General features: G+C 31.6%; 2 protein-coding genes and 1 long non-coding RNA gene across 6 annotated transcripts; 1 reads left to right on the top strand and 2 right to left on the bottom strand.

Annotated features, from left to right (window-relative positions):
* Window positions 1-398: 398 nt before the first annotated feature.
* LOC146918129 (LEAF RUST 10 DISEASE-RESISTANCE LOCUS RECEPTOR-LIKE PROTEIN KINASE-like 1.2) lies at window positions 399-10,595 on the bottom strand. Of its 3 annotated transcripts, none has more exons than XM_085719796.1 (4): window positions 9,531-10,595; window positions 2,206-2,238; window positions 1,828-2,106; window positions 399-1,528 (listed from the first exon to the last, which is right to left on the bottom strand). In XM_085719796.1, exons 1-4 carry the CDS (start codon window positions 10,501-10,503, stop codon window positions 603-605), a joined length of 2,211 nt encoding a protein of 736 aa, XP_085575922.1. In that variant the 5' UTR covers window positions 10,504-10,595; the 3' UTR covers window positions 399-602. The 3 variants fall into 3 exon arrangements, with proteins under 3 accessions (XP_085575922.1, XP_085575924.1, XP_085575923.1); XM_085719798.1 differs by lacking the exon at window positions 9,531-10,595 and adding an exon at window positions 5,913-6,901; XM_085719797.1 differs by lacking the exon at window positions 9,531-10,595 and adding an exon at window positions 2,843-3,758.
* A 2,320-nt stretch (window positions 10,596-12,915) lies between these two features.
* On the bottom strand, window positions 12,916-14,974 carry LOC146918128 (LEAF RUST 10 DISEASE-RESISTANCE LOCUS RECEPTOR-LIKE PROTEIN KINASE-like 1.2). The gene is made up of 2 exons (XM_085719799.1): window positions 14,157-14,974; window positions 12,916-13,151 (listed from the first exon to the last, which is right to left on the bottom strand). Exons 1-2 carry the CDS (start codon window positions 14,911-14,913, stop codon window positions 13,126-13,128), a joined length of 783 nt encoding a protein of 260 aa, XP_085575925.1. The 5' UTR covers window positions 14,914-14,974; the 3' UTR covers window positions 12,916-13,125.
* Window positions 14,975-17,852: 2,878 nt separating this feature from the next.
* LOC146918127 (uncharacterized) lies at window positions 17,853-21,250 on the top strand. Of its 2 annotated transcripts, XR_015016007.1 has the most exons (4): window positions 17,853-18,209; window positions 18,462-19,483; window positions 20,543-20,702; window positions 20,816-21,250. It is a non-coding gene; the product is annotated as an uncharacterized LOC146918127 (long non-coding RNA). The 2 variants fall into 2 exon arrangements; XR_015016006.1 differs by lacking the exons at window positions 17,853-18,209; window positions 18,462-19,483 and having other exon boundaries at window positions 19,653-20,702.
* Window positions 21,251-21,963: the final 713 nt, after the last annotated feature.

Genomic DNA, 21,963 nt, shown 5'->3' with positions numbered 1-21,963 from the left:
TGCTTTTATGCGATATACGTAAATGTATTGTTGTGGCGGTGTTTTTTGGATGTCAAGCCATTAGATTGGTCTTGAATCTCAATTTGGTTACACCACCGATCTTCTAAAGAATCAAAAGAGTCCTGTTTTAACAAGTTTATACTGAGGTTTCCATCTGTTTGGTAATCTATGGACTAGATAGATATAATGCAAGTCTATATTTCTATTATCATTTTTTATTGAACTAATGTGTTTAAAGGAAAAAACTAAAAAAATGTTACTAGGCAAGCTCTGGTTGTTGAGATTAGAGGTTTGGTTTGGTTTGGTAGAGTGGGTGGAGATCACAATTCAATTTCTAATATCACTACTAAAGATTATTAAAAACAAGAAAGAAAAAATGCATCATCTAAACCTGTAAGTAGTACAAAAATTATATTTTAATAATATCTAACTAAAATCATCAAAAGATGAAGTTTCATAACCAAGGCAACTTTATATCATCTATATATACATCTCATTTTCAAAAGTTATCTAGCTGCAACTTTGTGGATTCTACCAGTTTGATAAAGAATGCATGGATGAAATGTTGAAAACTATAAAGGATAGTATCAAACTAAACTCCCTTAACCACTAGCATTTGGTGTTGTATAATTGCTCAAAATATTTGAATCAGGTGATAAAGGAGGTGGATCATGATTCAGCAACACAGCTTCATCAGCTGAATTTGAAATGTCAATTACCTCAGGTTGGCTTTTATGCTTACCGTCGCTTTGAATATCCTTTAAAGTCTCCAACACCTCGTCCATACTAGGTCGCATATCTTTCGAGCTTTGCAAACATTGAAATGCTAACTCAGCCATAGCATGTATCATTTTCTTTACCTTGGAATCTGATTCAAAACCGAGGGTAGGATCCACGATTTCATGCAATGTTCGATTTTGAATTCGGTTGATAGCCATGTTGGCTAAATTGATTTCATGTCTATGCCTTGTTATATCGACAGCTGGTAAGGAGGATATCAATTCGATCATCACAACTCCAAAGCTATAGACATCACTTCTATCAGTAAGTTGATAGCACTCATGGTACTCGGGATCAACATAACCTGGAGTCCCTTGTGGAGCTGTTGAAACATGAGTTTGATCATTTGGAAAAAGGCGTGACAGTCCAAAATCGGCTACTTTTACACGAAAATGAGCGTCAAGAAGAATATTATTGGTTTTGATATCTCGGTGAATGATGTCAGAAACATGAAGATACTTCAATGCACTTGCGGTTTCCACAGCAATATTCATTCTAACATGCCAAGACAATTTTCCATGTTTTGCTTTTTTACCGTGAAGATGGTCCGCCACAGTTCCATTAGAGACGTACTCGTAGACAAGCAGAAGTTCGCGACTATGACGTGAAGTGCATCCATATAGTGACACAAGATTTGGATGGACTAATCTAGCTAGGATCCTAACTTCATTCATGAATTGCTCGACTCTTCTGTAGTTGTTCTCGTATAACCTCTTCACTGCAACACTGCGCCCATCATGCAATTTTCCTAGACAACAGAAAACACATGACCAAAATCTTCGTTAGAATCATCGAAAGAACAAAAATTCAATAGGTACAATAAACAAAATGGACCAAATACCCTGCAATCGGAATTTCCTACAGTCACTGTAGTCAGTTTATCTATAAGTCATTCGATATAGATTGAAGGGCTCACATATGGACTTCGGTGGATTAAAAATAGGGAATCTTGACCGTTCAATATTGATAATGGCTAAGATAATTTGACTACAATGACTGCTAACAACAAGGAATCCATTTCCACTAAGAAAAGATGTTGATTATTACCAAAATACACTGTCCCAAAGCCCCCTTCTCCGAGTTCTTTAGACGGATCAAAGTTGTTTGTGGCTTCTTGAAGCTCGCTATAGGTAAATGGTTGCACTCCAAAGTTTTGACTTCCTCCAAAGTGCTGACTTCCCCTCTCAATATCCCTCGAAGATGGATCAGAAGAGAAGCTGTGAGACTGTACATATGACTTTGCATAACTTGTATTCTTTCGGCGCTTATAGAAATATAAGCCAACGATCACGGCAAGTGCTGCTCCTAACACACCAGAACCAAGGCCTAGCAAAAAGTATACGAAATTTAAATCAGAAAATTATGATAATAAAGTATTTACACGAAAAAATGATGAAAATTATCAAGGAAAGTTCGATTAATTACCAATGATGAGCTTCCTCCTCCAATTCACTCGATCTGCAACAATTAGTCGTGAAAGAAAATTCTGTCAGCATTGTTCTAATTCAAGAAGAGTATTCTACTTGTGTATAACAAACATAAACATGTACACTTATGCACTTTCACCAAAGGCTTGAAAGAGAAATTAAGCAATAGCAGATATAGCAAATGGCTTAATGTACCAAACATTACATGATATTTTGGCCAAAAAACACTATATACTCACTAACAATAGCCAATTCAAAAATTAATCGTAATTGTACCAGCCTATGCAGACAGGTCGGTTAGTGAGTGTACGGGCACCAAAGGAGTTTTATGCGAAAGACTTCGGATTACCATGAGTTTACTAGTATCTTTCTATGGAGACACTTGATGATTGCAACAATTAATTACATAGTCTACAAAAACTTACAAATAGAAATAACTCGCATCAATTGGCATGGGTGAACATTATGTTAATGCGAAACACTGCAATAGTGAATTCATATCAACTTATCTATAGAGATACTTTAAGGTGTATGAGACCGTTCAAAAGAAAATACTTATTTGGTTAGCATATTCTGAAATGGCATATTAGAAAAAAGAAACTACGATCAAAATATTTCCGAAAGTGTTATGTTACCATCATCACCACAAACTTTTTGGTAGGACTTATCCTTGCAGAAACATATGAACTTATAATTATCAAATCCACATCTTCCGCCACTTTTCTCACAATGCTGACAATCAGGTGCAGTCCAATTCAAAACAGACCCCATTTTCAAAACATCGATGTAATTCATTTTCAACAAGCTAGTAAAATTAACACTAGTATTCAATACTAACGGAGCATTAACCATAAACTGACACTCATTCAAGGAATAGTTTTTGTGCTCAAGTGCTTCCTTATGAAAAACAGCAAAAGAATAATGTGTAGCATTTGTTGCACATTCTACTTCATAAGTAGGATAGTCTATAGGTTCTGTTGTACAGTTGTAGAAGAAAGAGAGGTTGGAATTTTCAGAACTATATCTAAATGGAGTTTGATCAAGGCTGTAATTATACATAGGAGCAGGACAGTTTTCTTCATAGACAGCTAAGTTGGATGCAATAAAAGACGAATTTGAGTAGGAGATGTTTTTTACTAATAGGTCATAATTTGAGGTTTTGAGAATTGGATTATTGTTCTTGCAAGTGATCTCAAATTGTGGATAGCCACAAAATGAATCTTGTTGATAAGGAATCCAGAAAGGATACTTTATAGAGGGACCTTTTCCACAGGTTTGAGGTGTGCAAGCCTCATATTTTGGATTTATAGATTGAGCAGTGGTAATTAAGAATAAGATGATGGTGATAATCTTTAGTTGAGGTTCATTGTAAAGGAAATAGACTTGATGAAATGCTATTTGGTGCTTCATATTTTGAAAGGTTGAAGAAAAGAAGAGAGGAGAAGAGAGTTTGAATAGGTATTGGGAGAAACATTTAGAGAAAATTTCAAAGTGGTAGGTAAGTAGGTTGATATGTATTGTGGAAATTTTTAATCAAAATTTGGTATTATTCACTATTCAATAATGGGATTAATGATTGGTATAAAAAAAAATACTCTACTATTACCTCATTGATTTATTACATAGAATGTCCAAGATTCAATCTCTTGACATTTTTATCTCCCCTAACAAAGTAACCACTAACATTTATCAATCCAAAAATAATAATTCAATGAACAGATAATCAATGATCGGCTCATTATATAAAGATTAGAAGTAGAACGAGTCACATGGTTTAATTAGTATTCACATTTAGTTTCTAACAATGTCTCAAATAATATTACCTCATGTGGAGCGAATATATACAGAAAACAAAAATAGAAAAAAAAAATTAGGTTAACTCCCAAAATTTGTTTTCTTGAACTAGAATTTTTTATTTTTTATTTTTTTGAAATTGTCAAGGGTATTGTTGTAGTTTTTAGGTGGAGTATCCATAATACAAGTCAAAACGTTCACAATAGAAAGTAGGTGTAATACCTTGCAACTGAAGTTTGCATGTTCTATATATTTTGTACTTATTATATGATCAATAATGTAATTACTCTTGCACTCATATGGTAGAAAAGAAGAACAAGGATGTAAAAAAATATATATATATATATAATCAATGATATGATAGACAAAAACGAGTTAAGTGGACATATATAATGTCAACCGTAAATTAGATTTACATTAACATTTAATGTGAATTATCTATTATTCCATGTCGTATCATTAATTATAAAATACAATTATAAAAGTAAAAGTGATAAAATTAAAAGTGATGTGACAAAATAGTAAATTTCCACATATAATGTGACTATATGTGTATGAGATTGTATATTAGACTAGGCTTCATTTGAATATAAATCTCACACGGTTATGACTAGAATTTATGTGAACATGGTAATACTAAGATTTATGAATTGAAATTTCTTAGTCTTTTCATAGGAGAAAATGAGTGGATGACTTTAATTTGAGAAAGTATATTCCATGGAAATTATGAGAAAGCTGAAAATGAAGTCCATGATTGTGAAAGACGTGTTGGACCAAAAAGAAGGAAAATATAGACTTGCTTGCACATGCATACAAAATGCATTACAACAACTAGTTTGACCAAAAAAATCACCATTATACCCTTAAGATCATAAGATGTAGCTGTTGCCAAATAAACTGAATAAATCAAATAAGGAGTAATTAAGTTTTTAGTCCCTATAAATATTCACAGTTTTGTTTTTAGTCCCTACAAAATAAAATCACACTTTTTAGTCCCTGTGACATTTTCCTTAAGCATTTTAGGGACTAAAAATGCTGATGAAATTTTTTTATAGGGACTAAAAAATGCTGTTGGAAAATTTTATAGGGACTAAAAATGTTGATGGAAAATTTTATAAGGACTAAAAAGTGTGATTTTATTTTGTAGGGACTAAAAACAAAATTCTGAATATTTATAGGGACCATTTACTTAATTAACCCATCAAATAAATTCATGGAAAAATCACATTCCCTTATTCCATACCCTCCTTTCTTTTTCCTTGACTGAGTCAGTAAAAATCTTAACATATAACAAACATTTTAATAGTTATTAAATATGTACGTGGATAAGCTTCAACCAATTCATTGCTCTGCTCCACACAACAAATGCTAAACTTTTCAACCAACAAGACTCTAATTAACTGTATTTTTCTAATGAGATAGTTGATTAATTGATTTCCTAAATTTTTAGCAAAACAATTATATAGTATCAACATAGTATTACTAACTAAAAACTAACTTAAACATAACCAAGTCCTAAAATTTGTTTAACTTCATCTTCAATATTTGAAAGCTAACAAATACACACTAATTTGAGCCTAGATTGCATGCAAACAAGAATGTCCAATTTGAGCAACCAATACCAAAAAATAATAGCTAACCTGCCTAAGAGTTGCTCAAAGGAATTGGGAAAGATTCTTAGGTAGGAATTAGACAATTTAGAAGTGGGATTTTAAATAAAGGTCCGCGACTACAATCTAGGCAGCGACATTATTGTTTTTTAATTATGTTGCGGTCTATACACAACGCGACTGTGATTGAGATTGTATCAGTCACATTTGTCTATGATTCTCTACAATATTCAAAATCGCAACGTGGCCATTACCGCAAAAACCTATTTTATTTATGAGATAAAGAGATAAGAAAACATACTCTTGGGACAGTGTGTAGAACAAGCAATAGATCCATCTGAACAATTATCATAATAGCACAAATCAACATGTTTATCGAAATCATCAATCAAACACACTCCTTCTTCAGTTCCCAGACACCTTAAACAATTTTCATTCACATTATACTTCACCTCAAATCCGGTATCCAAACCACTTTCAAGTACATCACGCTTAAAATAACCATATATATCAGCTTTATCTATAGGAAAATCTGCTCCTATTGGCACTTGAATATGTTTCTTGCAATCTCTTAACTCAGGAGATTCTTCCAAGAGCTTATTTTCATCATAACCACCAATATGACAAAAAGCATGATTCTGAGGACCACATATATCAGGTAAATATGCAAAGGGAGCACAATTATAGAATATGGTGATGTTGTTAAGTCTTGGGAGATAGTGAAAAAGAGGTTGAGACAACAAAACAGTGTCAACAAATTTTGGAGAACAAAGATTTAAGGTAAGGTCTGTTCTTTTGAGTAAGATGGTATGTTTTTTTGTGTCAATTTTGATTACTGTGAAATTTTGTGAAGATAACATAATGGTTGTAATGTTTTCTTTGTTGCAGTTAAGGTGAAACGGTTTGCCAGCGCCGCAGGTATGATTATTACGATTTTGTCCCCAGAATGGATAAGAAATGTTGGTGATATGTCCACAGTTGTAGGAGTTTTTGGTATCTCTACAACTTTGATAATTGTAATCAGGTTGAGGTTGTTTTTGTGGTGGCGGAGACTGAGAGTGGGATTGATGTGGGAAAAAAGTTATTATTATTACTAATAAGAAAGACATGTATGTAATATTGATGAGCGTAGGGATATATTTTTCCATTATGTTGAGAACAAGGAAGAAAAGAAGAGAAGGTAGTGCTTAGAGGCAAATTTCAGTTCGTAATGTTTGAGTTGAGTTATACTTCTCATGCTCTCAGCCAAAATGATTCTCATGCCCATAGAGTCAACTCAATAGTCACCCACGAAATTTCCACTCTCTTTCCTTTGTTATTTCTTTTCTTCTTTTTTAATTAAAATTTAAATTAAGATACATCGTATTCAAGGTGAAACTTTTCGACAACTTATCATATTGACAATAGAATTTATGCATAGCTCTCTCAAAAAAAAAATAGAATTTATGCATAGTTCTCAACCGAGAAATTTTGGACTTCTAACAAAGTTAAGATAATTGTAGTTGGAATGTTCAATCAAATGTGTTTCACCAAGTTGGTTCCATCCTTTTTCTTTCTTTCTCCAAGAATGATTAATTTCACCGTCCAATACCGAAAATCAAATCAACACCCTATGTTGTTTAGGAGTTGCAAAAGAAATTGGGGAAGATTACTAGGTCGGAACTTGGAAGGCAGGACCACAATGGTCCAAGGGAAAATGGACTCGAATCTCTTAAGTAAGGTCTCGAGTTCAAGTTTTGTTGATGGAAAAATATGGTTTGGAAAATAGACATCCCTTCTTTTAAGAACGGAAGAATAGACATTTTTTTGTATGACGACGGGAGAACAGACTTAGTAAAAATGACTAGTCAAATCTCACATTGAAAATTAATCATTGACAAAGTCAATGGATATTTCACATCAATAACATAATCACCCAAAAAAAACGCGCATATATATAGTTTTTGGAATCAAAATTCCATTTGTGTTTCTTTAAACCATAAAATAAAAGTCAGGGAGGGACTATATGTTTTGTGCTAAGAAAACATCAATATGGTTATACACGTTTTTCTAGTGTCATTTATCAGTCCACTAACCAGCAAGGATGTTTGGTAAAGAACTTTACCCTTTTGTTCTAAAGGGTCTGTACCCTGTCTTCATTCTAAACATTACCTTGACACATCTAGTGCATAAATGACATATTTCATATTGCAATTTTTGTTCTTCCTACTAGTTACTGCCACCAACATCAACTTAGTACTTCATAATTGCTTAGAAATCTGATTAACTAACATAAACTAGCTAGTTACTAATTAGAATAACATGAATTCAATATAACCAAATATAGCAAGTTAGTTGGTTAGATTTAACTAGTTAATGACCTTTAATTAAGGATAAATTACTCAAATGAACGGGTTCAAATCCTATAACTAAAACAATCATTAGGCAGATTTTATTGATTTTCCAACTAAATTTAAATTATTAGGGCCCTTTTTCCTTGAAAATGTGAGGCCGATGCTAAAAAAATAACAAAACGTGACAAACCGGCACATAAGAATACTCAACTTTTTTTTTTTTTTTGAGGGGATAAGAATACTCAAGTTCTAAAGTATTAATACTTAGTTTGCCAAATTCAAATTTAAAACATTTAAAATGTCAAATTAGTGAATGGATGTTAAATTATTAGTATCTTTTATATTAATACTTAGTTTGCCAAATTCAAATTTATTAAGTTTGACTCGTTTGGTAACAGTTGCTGTCATCTTTCCATGAAATCCTATATTTTTAAATGTTTATGTTAATATTTTTTTGGGTTAAATAAGTTTTTGGTCCCTATAAATATATCAACTTTTCATTTTAGTCTCTCTAAAATTTTCCTTCAACTTTTAGTCCCTCAAAAATTTTCAATCTTCACTTTTGGTCCCTCCTTTAAAGTAAACTCATATGTAGAATTCATATTTTTGAATAAAATTTTGCACAAAAATTCATAATATTATAAGAATCTCTCCCAAAAAAATTTGGAATTTTTTAACAAAACATGAATTTAATATGAATTTTTATATTTTTTATGGTTAAAAATTCATATTAAATTTATGTTTTGTTAAAAAATTCTAATTTTTTTTTGGGAAATATTTTTACAATATTCTACACATTTCTGCATAATTTCATTAAAAAATAATAAAATTAACTTAAAAATAGGGACCCAAAGTAGTGATTGAAAATTTTATAGGGACTAAAAGTTGAAGGAAAATTTTAGAGGGACTAAAACGAAAAATTGGTATATTTATAGGGACCAAAAACATATTTACTAGTTAATTTTTAAAAGTCAATGTCAGCCAACTAGTAGATGACATTTAAAAATTTGAACACGTTATCTTATTACACAGTCTTAAATAGTTTCATACCCTATTTTATTTATTTATATGTATAATATAATGTATAACTATACAAACCTCAGCACATGATCAATAAAAATACCAAAAGGTATCATTCTAACCAAAATGCACTTTTGAACACGCAACTTAACTATTCTATATCACAAACTAAGCTCTACCTAACATTCCAGAATGGATTCAAGTCCTAAACATTTTTGGATCCTAAACTAAAATCTAATATCACCATCCAAAAGATGAAAATGTTAAGAGTGAATTTGTGTAACCAAATTAATTAAACATTGATTGAATAAGTGTTGATCATATACATATTTATGTACAGAATACTTATAATCAACTCAAAAATACTAATGAATTGTTTGCAAATAAGTTCTAGACCATAAATTATTGAAATAAGCCAAAAACAACTTATAAAAATGTGATGAACTCTATCAAATTTGGTAAGATAGGTTCAAATAAACACTAAATAAGCAATTAAACACACTTTAAGAATTAGATTATTCCGCAGAATAATCTAATTGAACATCGAGAGAAGGAAGAATACATACCCGAATTATTACTAGACTCTTTTGAATTTGGACCGAGAGCCGGTGTTAGTCCATTTAATGGAACTTGTCCATTTGATGGTGCAGTTAGAGGTGGTGGTATCAAATTAAACAACGGGGTTCTTTTGCAACCGAGCTCATTAGGCGAAATCTGAGATGTTGAATTCGGAAGGCAAAACCCGCAAACACCATAAGATTGTTGATTAGGACATAGACACAAAACCACATTCTCAGTTGTATTATATCCACATCTCCCTCCAGATTTCATGCAACCATCACATATGTCTTCTTCCACGCCGCTCCACTTAACCTCAAATCCTTCGTCTAAAACATTCACTACAGATTCCGAGTCTTCTAGGAAGGAACTGTTTAGGCCAGGAATTGTAATATTATTCTTACACCCCAAAGGAATGAAATCAGCCGCTTTAGCACTTGAAACTAAGTATGCATCGTGAGGTTTATCCTCTATGAGGCAAGAAATCGTTTGAGAAACTTCTAAACTCATAGAAGAGAAGTATGGATCAGGAAGAGGACCACACTCATACAATAGCATATACTTCTCATAATTAGTAGTGTAGTTGAAGAAATGCAAATCTAAGGTTACATTGATATATTTCTTGGGACAAGATGCAATAGCATCATCATCGTAACTCCATAAATCCGACCTTGCAATCCTCAAAACTTGTGAAGTTTGATTTATATCAATGATGTGAAACTTTTGTGACTTGATTTCAATAGTCAAGTTGCCATGTTCACAATCAAGTTTGAAGTTTGGATGACCACAATAACTTTGTTGGTTGTTAATACTCCAAAATGGGTAACTAATGTTGGTGAAATCTCCACAACTAAATGGTGCACAAGATTTGTAGCTTTCACCATCACTAGTGACATGTATTGGGATTAAGAAGAAGAGTGAGAGGAAGAGAAAGATGTTGATGATGATGGAACAAGGAAGGATAAGAAGAGGTGGAGGCATTTGTGGAGGTGATGAAAATTTAAAAGCATCTAATGATAGAATTCTAGAGTATAATTAGAAGATGAAATTATGTTAGGCCTTCTTGAGGAGGCAAATTATCAAAATATGACAGCGTCCTATATATAGAAGTCAAAAGAAAATGACATATAACAACTTGTTTGTTATCTTAATAAAAATGGATTTGACTCAAGACAACTTTGAATGAGATTGAGATGACAAGTTAACACTAAGAATTTGAACTTGTCCCAACGTTAAAACTCTTGTTTGAGAGTTTTCACGTTGATGGTTCTACTCGGCTCGAGAGGTTAAACCTTGCAGAGATACCTAATTTATACCTTTTGATATCACTAATGACATATGTTTGAAAGAAGAAGAAGATTTGAGGAAGAGAGAGATGTTGATGATGAAGAATATAGAAAGTAGAAGAAGAGGGAGAGAAGGTAAGTGCGAGGGTGATGGATAGAACTTTGAGATGGCCTAATTAGTTTAAGAAAAGGTGATATGGCTTAATGGAGGGGCAACTTATCAAAGTGCGCTACCACATTCTATGTGTAAAAGTCAAACAAATAGCTTATGACTTGTTTGGTATGTTTCTAAAAATGATGTTGACTTTTAAGATGGACACAAAAAGGAGTAGTTTATTTTACTATTAAATTTTGATTTTGCAACCATATATATCTGCATATCATGGACGGTTTCTTTCTAGGTTTCCAAACACCATCCAAGTTTAATTTTATATAAATTATTAGTCCATTTTCTCTAATTTCCTTTACAATTCACCTTATTTGAGTTTGTATTAATGTCATAAAATAAAAATTGAAAAATACTAGTCATAGAACACTATATAAGCAAAGTTTGGTTTTGTCAAAAAAATAAAGCAATGTTTGGAATGAGTCTTTTGGCAATTACATAAACAACTCATGTCATATGCTGTATAACTGCTGTCCAAAACAAATGACTTAACTAAGCATCAAATTGATAGTTATAAATTCGAATATTTCTACCTACCATTTTGTTTTTAATATACTTCATTACTTTGGTTAGGAAATAGAGGAACAAGTCTAATATCTACCCTTTGTTCTCACGCGCATGATTCATGCATGAGCTATGCTCCATTTCCATCTAGTGTCAAAGTTATTCAACTTTTCTTCAATAATTTATGTCTAGAATATTAGTTTAATCAATCCAACTGTTAAGTGATTCTTTTTATTAAATAAATCAAAACTACAAAATTTCATAAATTTTTAATATACTACTATTTGATGACTCATCGTACTAATTTGAAGTAAAAAAAATTCATCATGTTAATTTAAAATGTACAATGAAATTATATAGCAATTAATATCTAGAATATTTATAATATTACATGCATAACTCTTACACCTTTAGATATGGTAAAACTTTGAACAATTATTGGCTGACACCCTTTTTCATACCACTCATATACACACCCATGTGGCATCACAGGCATTTTAGTAGTTTCCACTTACCTTATCTGCATCCAAACTCTACAGCCTCCACGATACCTCAAATATTTTCCTTCTCTCTCTACCCTTTCTCACATAGCGCTCTTTATCTCTCTTGTGCTCTTACCACTGGCATCGGAGTACGAATCTAAGAGGAGGTGAGTATGGCGAGGTGGTGGTGGTGAGGAAGAACGGATCTGATTGGATCCGACAATTTGAGGGACAAGAGGCTGGAGAAGAGAATGGTGGAGAGAACGACGGTTCTAAGGAGGATATTGGGGGACGGTGGTGTCAGATATGAGAGCGGCGGCAATGGTGGTGAGTTTTGAAGGTGGTGGTAACGATGACGGCGTATCAGAATGCACCAGAAGAGAGAAGATGAGAGGCAATGTTGGGTGAGACCGGCAGCGACGAGGGGTGGCGGGTGGTCGGAGTAGAGAGCGTGAGGGAGAGACATAGATAGAGAGATTAGAGAGAGAATTATGCGGGCACTTTTTCCAATTTTTTAACTTAAAATTATGCCACATGTAGGTGTAGAATGGAGGTATTGCCACATAAGGTTGCCCAAGTATCATTACTCTAAAACTTTAGGTATGGTCATGGATCAACTTTAAATCTATAAACTTTTCATATGATTTTTACCAATGGATCGAGTACATAACCATTTAGATGTCTAGAAGTGACTTTATCTATAATTTGATTTTGTAACATTTCGATCCTAGCACTCCCTCCTTATCATTTTTGATCGGTTATTATTAATAAGTTATCTTTTTTTGCCCTTCACAAAAAATATTGCATGCATGGTCATAAAATAATACATATATAATATATAATTCAAAGATTATATATGTATAAGGTATACGTCAATTAATTTTTCTGATGAAGAAATATCTTTTTTGATAGTGTTCGGAAACTATATTGATATAATCATATGAGGTTGGGATTGGTCAAATGACTAAATGATTCATTCAGGAGTTATCAACTCATCATTCAACAAGCATGGTTACGTTTTTCTATTCGCTGCCCATAGACTCTTGAAATACTAGTGACAACTAGTCAACCACAAGAAAATAAAATTTAATAAATAATTATTAAATTCCCAATAGGGGTAAGAAAAGTAGTATCGATCTCTTAAGCCAAGTTCCCGATCCATGACTCAAATGCCCATGACCCAACCAAAACCTACAAAAGCAATTTTGAAATTTACTTTTCTCATATGGGAGAAATTGCTTAAAAACATATTAAACTGTAGTAGTTAACTACAGTTCAACTTTTTCAACTGTAGTTAACTACTGTTGAATACATTTTAAGTTAATTTTAGCCGACTTAAAAAGTAATTGACCCACCTTATTGTAGTTAACTATAGTGGATCCATTTTTAAGCAATTTCTCTCATGAGAAAAATAAATTTCAAGCAATTTTAACTAGAGTACAACCTTAAATCAAATTTATTTGGACAAACCCACAAATGAAAAAAAACTTAAATCAAATTTATTTGGACAAACCCACAAATGAAAAAAAAATTAAAAGAGAGAAGAATTACATGATGTGACTAAATTATTTTTCTTTTAATTTTTTACATTTGTGTCTATACCCAAATAAATTTGATTTGAGGTTGTGTCGCAATAATAAATATCAAATTAACTTCAAAACATGTTTACGTTCCATAAACAAACAATATCTTAGAAATATAAAAATTAACTTATTTATCTTTCTGAGATAAAAATATAAAATATCTTAGAAAGATACTGAAAAAGTAAACATGGACGCTTGGTTCACAAACAAACAATATCCTTTTGAGATGTGCAATGTTTATGTTTTGTTTTAAGCAGTGCTTTGTTAGAGAAAGGAATTCTGATTATTTAGAGTTCGATAAAGAAGTAAGTAAGACTAACAATTGCTTTATACATGACTCGAACTTAGGTTTTTTCAAACTAATTATGTTTAATATTAGCAAAAATACTATTTATTTTTAAATGGAGTTCCAAAGACACAAATTTTGAACCACAACCTACATGGTTAATCAACCAGATGCAATAATCTAGTTTTAAAAAAATAAACAATTTTAACCATACATGTGTAGGGTAGCAATATATTAATACATGTGATTAAATTATATGAAGATAATTCCAAAATATTGAGCAAAAAATATAATTAACCACTTAAAAACAATTTAAAAGCAGTGTACCTTTTTTGCAACTTTTAGCAACAACACTACCATCTCCACATATACATGTAGACTTCTTAGTGCTTTGATTATATCCACAGTATCCACCAGAGATCTCACATTGAGCACAATCCTCAGCTTTTCTCCAATCAAGCACAAACCCTTTTTTCATAGCTGAACCAAATCCATTTATCAAACCACCAACAACATCATTTAACTCATCACTCTTCACAATCACCATAACATGTTCCTCACACCTCCAATTATCATAGCCAATTTCAGCTTCATCACTAGCCAAAATCACATAAGACTTCAATTTTTCATCATTACTAACTTCAAAGCACCCTATAGGGTCTAATGATAAAGGGTAAGAACTACAATTGAAGTAGAAACTAAGATTCAAATCTAATGAGCTGAAAGACAAGGGTAGGTTTGAAAGTGTAACATTTTTTCTTGCTCTTGGACATTTTTGGTCTAATATATCTATGTCAACAAGGGTAATTGAATATGTATCATAGTCTATATTTGTCACATAATACGTGTCACTTGGTAGACTGATTATGGCTTTTTCTTGAGAACATTCAAGGCCAAAATCAGGATAACCACATAATTTATCACTAGGATTGATTATGTGGGACTTAATCCAAAAAGGGTATTGAATGGAAATATTGCCACAAAAAGAAGGAGGACATAGTGTTGATGTGTTGGAGATATCAGCATAACATGATGTTATGAGAATGATGGATAATGTAAATAGGGTTTGCAAGGGTTTTGACATGGTTTAGTGACTATATTGAAAAATTTAGAATTATAGTTTGATAGTTAATAATAGTGAGTGTGAATGAGATGATACTATTACTTGCATATATATAGCTATTAATTTTTTCATCTATGTGATGTGATGAATCAGTCAAAGGAATTTTGTCATTAATTATAGAGGAAAAAATTAGAGGGACAGTCTGTAAGTGGGAAAGGAATCCATAGTCAAGTGGCCACTAGCTAGTAAAGTAACGTATTGCAACTCTCGAAACTATGGGTGTGTTTGGATAGACAACTTACCTAAATTCTATGGATAAATTGTTCTTACATAAAGAATAAGTTTTTTTTTTTCATTACTTTATAAAAATAAGATTATCAATTTGTTTAAAATAAGCCATTCAAAATAGATTCTCATTTAATGGTTGATGTACATCTGCCAATTTAAAACTTCAGTTTGTAACTTCTTAAATTTTACGGTGAAGAAAAAATAATCATGAGGTATAAGTGATTAAAAGCAGTTATTAGTGTAAATTACATTATCATGCTTCTTTATGAATTAAGTTTAAAAAATTATTATTATTAATTATATCTTTGGCAAGTTTTATTGGGGAGTTTCTGTGTGCGTGATAATGAAACAGCAGGCTGTGAGACTTGATGCTTAAGTTATAGAAGTCACCTTGAAAATTGTAAAATTTTGTTTAATGGTGAAAGAAGAGCGCGGTTTGTACATTTCAATGGGCGTGATTATATTTTTTGATGAATAAAGACCAATTTGAATTTCTCACAATTTTCTTACGAGTTAATTCAGCTTCCGAAAAATAATAAAATAGGAAAATGCTAACAAGTGTTCCGAAACACTTAAAGATTATAAGTAATACTCCCTCCGTCCCTTAATGTAACCTCCCTTTACTTTTTTTACATTTCTTAAGAAAAGTTGTCAGTGTAATTATTATGTCTGTTTTACGTGTTAATATTACCATATTATCCTTTGTTTGTATATGTATTAAATTTGACTTTTTAAATTTCAAGATAAGTTAGTAGTATTAATTAGGGGTATGTTTAGGAAAATAATAATAAATGCATCTAGTAATTTGAAAAGGGGTTTAGATTTAGAGACAAAAATAAAGTCAAATGGGTGGTTAGATATAGGGACGGAGGGAGTAAATATTTATGAAAATTATCTTGTGATCAATGTCTTGGAAATTGAAATATTTTACTCTCTCCTCCGTTCTTATATGTAAACCCTCTTTGCCTTTTTCACATTTCTTAAGAAAAATTATTAGTGTAATTAATGTGTCTATTTTGTGTGTTAATATTACCAAATTGTCCTTTGTTTGTATGTGTATTAAATTTGACTTTACATATTTCAAGACAAGTTAGTAGTATTAATTAGGGACATGTTTAGGTAAAAAATAATAAATGCATCTAGTAATTTGAAAAGGAGTTTACATTTAGGGACAAATATAAAATCAAATGGATGGTTACATATAGGGACGGAGGGAGTACCTTTTTAAATAATAATTGCTTATTTTAGAATGCTTAAAAAGTGTCTCAGAAACACTCGTTAACAAAGCCCTATAAAATATATGGGGAACAAATTAGTTCAACGAACCGGATGGAACTAGTTTGACACTTGTATAGCATAAGAGACTAATTTAATAGTATGTTTAAAAGTTTATTTCATAAGCACATCTTTATATAAGTAATGTGATCCAAATTTAAATAGACTAGCAAACTAATAGATCAATAAGAAAAACTTCTTTTTGATATATAACATGAATTATTAGAGAATTTGATTATATATTATATCATGTATATCAATTCTAGTTTTTAATGATACATTTAAATATGTGAAAAATTAATGTACATTGATATGTTTAATTTATATTTACTTAAGTAGGCTTTCCTGTTAGGCCTAATATGTTTTTTTTTTTTTTTATTGCTTGGGATATGTTCTCTTTAGCTAAATAAGTTTCTAATAAAAAAAAGTCTAAGCCTTCTCAATTTAATAAAAAAGTCTGACCTAAACTAACTTGGCGTAGGCTAGTTTGTAAACCCTGTAGACCGGTTTGACCTATTCACATCTCTACCGAGAAGTAAGCAAACACTAACAATTGTTTTAGGCCGATTAAAAAAAAAAAAAACTAACAATTGTTTTAGATAGGACTAGAACTCGGATTTTCTCAAACTATGGTATTCACTATTCAATAATTGGATTAATGATTGGTGTAATTTTTTTTTTACTATTACCTTTGATTTATTACGTAGAAAGTTCAGGATTCGATCTTACTGATTTTTTCTCTCCTTGTCAAATTAGACACTTACATTTGTCTATCCAAAAATCAATCTATATATAAAAGTTGCCCCAAGCAAACAATTTCGCCCTAATTTTTCAGAAGCCCTAATGTTTATAATTACTGTTTTACCCTATTCCAAACTTTAATTATGAAAAATAAAAAGAAAAATTTGGCTTTTCATCTTTTTGCGCTACAAACATGGTTGTTTCCGCTAAACCCTAACTGTTTTACCCTAATCCAAATTTTAATTATGAAAAACAAAAAGAAAAAGAGTTGTTTTCATCTGTTTCCCTACCAATATGCCGCACATTTCTTCCAAAACCACAAACAGATAAACCACGCAAATAGCAAACAAATAAACAGATAAACATGAGAAATAAACCACGGAGATATCTCAAATTGTTGTTTTGGCTCAAAGTTGTTTCCTATCACACATAAAGCCGCAAATCAAACAAAAGACTTGCTTCCTATATTGTTTCCAACCCTAACAAAAATTCGTTCTCCTTTTCTTGACCTATGGCTGGAAGAAACATGGAAACTCTCCTCTCCTATCACTGCCTAACTGGTATTATTTTTGCTATTTTATGTAACTATTTTTTGCTGATGTTTATATTATTTTTGTTTCCTTGCAATTTATGCATAACCAATATTTCACTCTTAATCAATTTTGGTTGTGTGGTAGTTATCTCATGACAAATGTTTTGTATTGATTTTAATTTTGTACCTATTTTTGTTTGTGCTTTTATTTTGCTGAGTTTTTAGAGTAAAATTGCGTTTGGACTCTATTATGTTTTTCATGCTTTATTGGCTGTTTTTGGATGTAGTTCTTGATTACTTCAATATTATTAGGGAGAAAAAAGAGTGGAGGGGACTGAGAATGTGGCAGGTATATAACTTTGATGTGAAGGATGGTGGTGTGGCTCGATTTGAGTTCATATGTTGAAGATGATGGAGAGTGGCACTTTGATGAGAAGGTGATGCTCTGTTAGTGTGTGTTATGCTGCGCCATGTGTTTTAGGTATTTAATTTTTTTTTCTTCTGCTACTTCAGTTTCAAGTTTGCCTTTGGTGTTATTGTTTAGCCGTTTTGTAGGATAGTGTTTGTTCATTCAGTTTTACTGTTTTCCCAATTGAATTCATTACCCTCTTCTTTAGGACTTCTCATGTATAAATAGGGACCGTTTGTTTTATTTTGATTCACATTATCTTAAAATTATTTATATCTTTCCTTTTTATTACTCTCTCTAACACTTATTTGTGTTTTTTCGCAGTCTATTTTCCCTGGATTGTGTGATAAAGGAAGGTTAAACCTGAATTGAGAATGGCAGGGTCCTGATACATTAGTTTGCTTTTCTTCCTTTATTTTATACCTTCGTGGTTGTTATTGTTACTTGATTATTTTGTTATAAATCTTAGGCATTTAAAATTGAAATTATGTAGGTGTATATAGAATCATCCCCAAAGTTAGTCTATCACAATTGTTACAGTCTTTTTATATTGTTATAATTTATAGGCTGGTTCAGTGTTTGTAGCCATCATAAGCTTCGATTTTAATTGAAGTTAGACACAAACACATCCATTGTCGGCTTCAGTGACAGTGTACAGAAGAAACTGACATATGCATCATAAGAAAGTATTCACAAACCTATTTTTGGAACTATTTTTTTATTTTTTTGTATGTTTATGTTTGTGATGAACATATGATTAAGTAGAATGACTCTTTAAGGGGCAGTTCTTGCAAGTAAGAAATCAAACATTTTGCAGATAAAGGATCTTCAAATTGAGGGTTTATCTCCAACTGTTATTGGTAAATTAATCTTTCTTTAGTTGTTTTTTCATTTTGTTTTTTTTTCTTTCATTGAAGACCATTGCTGTAGGTTTTTTTTATGGAACTAAGATACATTGAGCTTTTTAATTTTATTTTATTATTCTGCTTACTGGTAGTATTAAGTTGAACTAAGCTTTAACAATATGTCATGGCTTCATTTTGTAGTATAAATGCACAATTAGAGCTAAAGTTCTCTTTTTGTCTCTTACACTCATACAATAAAAAGAAAAACCATGACCATGTGTGTTAGACAAATTTCAAGTCTGCAATGTCAGGATCGATCAATTACCGAGATAAGTTCATGTTTAAGTTTGTAATGTTTGATTTGTGGCAGTTGGCAAATTTTGTTGCGGTTGGGGTTCTTAAGCAACTTTTTGTTGCATTCTCAACTCTGTTCTCACATTAACATTTTTTCTGCAGTGTATTCTCAGCTATTTCTTTCTCTCCCATTCAAGCAAATATCAGGTGAGACATTAAAACAAAACCGAACATTGTCCCCCATTATAGTTGCAAATTTTAGTGATTATGAGCAGGTTAGGCATTGTGATAGTGAATGTGATTCGGAACATTGCAGGACAAATTATTTATAAAGAGATTGTCTGGTCTAATTTTGATTGTGCAGGATGGTATGTAATTTTGTGTTTGATTGTGCAGGATGGTATGTAATTTTGTGTTTGCTAATATGCTAATGTATACTAATATCATTTTTTGCAAACAGAAATTCTATACTGAACATGCCTTCATGATCTTCCTGTTATAGTGTAGTGCTTTTATAATTCTTTTTCTTCGGCGTATTTGCTAATATGCTTTTACGAGCTTATGCGGTTATTTATTTTTCTCTATTTCTGTTAATCTTATTCTTCTTCTGCAACTTTTTTTTTAAATTCATTATAATGCTATCATTCAAATACATCTGCTAAAACTATCATCATATTTCCTTTAAGTTTGTGTGCTCTTTCAATTCGGCTGAGTTTTTTTTTTTTTAAAAAAGATCTATAAAAACCGCACATTCTATCGTTTTTTTTATTGTTCTTTTATTTTTTATGCTACCATGATAGAAGAATAAAAGGATTCATGGAATTAAGTGTTTTTTTCAATTCATATTTGTTAATGTGCAGCGCAACTGATTGGATGTCCTTGATCTCGATTGAAGTACCGTAATTTATGTGTTCACTTCAATCAAAATGAGGGAAACCGTTTTATGCCTTTTCATTCAGTGTATCTATATAATATTATTAATATGATGTTTTATAAAACTTATGTGACTATATAATTATACATTTGCATTTCTCACGTGCTGTTGCTGTTGTTCCAAATCTGTTGATTGATATATTTAAGAGTCACCTGAAACGATTTGTTGAACTAAGTGATCCTAATTATAATTAGTTTGAAGTAATGATTGAAGTCAAAGACAATAGATATTGTTTCGCCCATGGATGGATTGAGCTTCATCGCATTTATAACCTGAAGTATGATGGTTAAATCACTTTAATACGTGTTCAACCTGATCGGTTCATTATCCAGGTGCAAGATAGTTATGGAGATGAAATTTCCTACCCAACCCATGTTCCTGTTTAAGTTTAAGATTGAGTCGTGTTCTTTACCCGGATCATATAAAAGCAGCAACTTTAAGTACTTTATTGTCAAGTGGTTGAAGAAGAAGGACATAACCTCCTGTCTCCTGGTATTTGTCTTTAAAGTTACATTCATTTACATCAAATATTTAAAAAAAAAATTATTACATTGCTATTATTTTAATAGTGTATCTTTCAAATTAATTTTTTTTTTATTTTGCAGACATTGTCTTATGATAAGTTTATGGATTCGATGCTTTCAAAGGATTGCAAGACATTTAAGCTGATTGATGATACCGGACATGCTTGGAACTGTACGAATAATTTTGAACGGTCACCTTTGACGCAATGTAAAATTGGTGGAGATTGGAAGCATTATTGCATAAGTTTAGGACTGTGTGAAGGAATGGTGATAAAGATTGGTGCTCCGTCCCTTGAATACAATGAAGTTTTCTTTATCACATTGAAATATTATGGATTGGATTGATTGAAAATTGATGTAATAGTTAAATCATTTCTGTTTGGATTTTTATTTTTTTAATTAATGCTTTGTATTTTGGTGGTATGTTGCGAACCTGTGGTATAATATCTATGGTACTGGCGCACAATTTTGTGTTATGATTAATTAATTGATTAAGAGTTCATCATGGTCTGAAAATTGTTACTATTATAATTTAAAAGTGGTCTGAAAATTCTCCTAACAGCGAGGACATTGTTTGCATTATCAGTACTTCAAACGTGGTTTACAAAAAAGTTTTACTAATGTATCAAAATGAATTCCGTGAAATACAATTGTCTTTATTATCTTAATGTGAATGTTTTGGTTAATGAGTTATGTAATATGTCAATTTGTTTTTGAATGTGAAATTTGCTATTTATATGACCCGTGCGGCAGCACGGGTGAAAAGTCTAGTTATAAATAATTTAATGAACAGATAACTAACGAGCAACTCATCTTTATATCTAATCCTAGCTAACAATGCAACCCTAATCCAAACCCTAAACCTAAAAAAAATTGGCGCCCTACCATTCAAAATTCAAATTGGAAAAAATTGGTCGTATTCCCAATGAAGCATTCCACTGTCTTCAAACATTGGAAAAAGAAAGCACTGGTAAGTGGTAACATGTATACAATTTCCCATTAAAAAAAACTGTGAACTGCACCTTCCCTTCTTCTTCTTCTTCAAAAAAAATTCTTCATCCTTCTCTACCGTCATTTTTTTCGCTTCTCAATTTCCCAATTCACCTTTCCTTCCCATCTACTCTTTCTGAACCCAAATGCACTCTTCTTCCCCAAAACGCCATCGTTTCCAAACCTTCTCCAGTCAATCTCCAGAAATTTCTTCAGCTGGCAGTAAGTACTCTTATATT

This window comes from Medicago sativa, chromosome 6 (assembly GCF_051527215.1).
Source record: "Medicago sativa cultivar Bolivia chromosome 6, Bolivia_mono, whole genome shotgun sequence".
In the NCBI taxonomy this organism is placed as follows: domain Eukaryota; kingdom Viridiplantae; phylum Streptophyta; class Magnoliopsida; order Fabales; family Fabaceae; genus Medicago; species Medicago sativa.
This window is presented reverse-complemented; position numbering and strand designations above follow the sequence as displayed.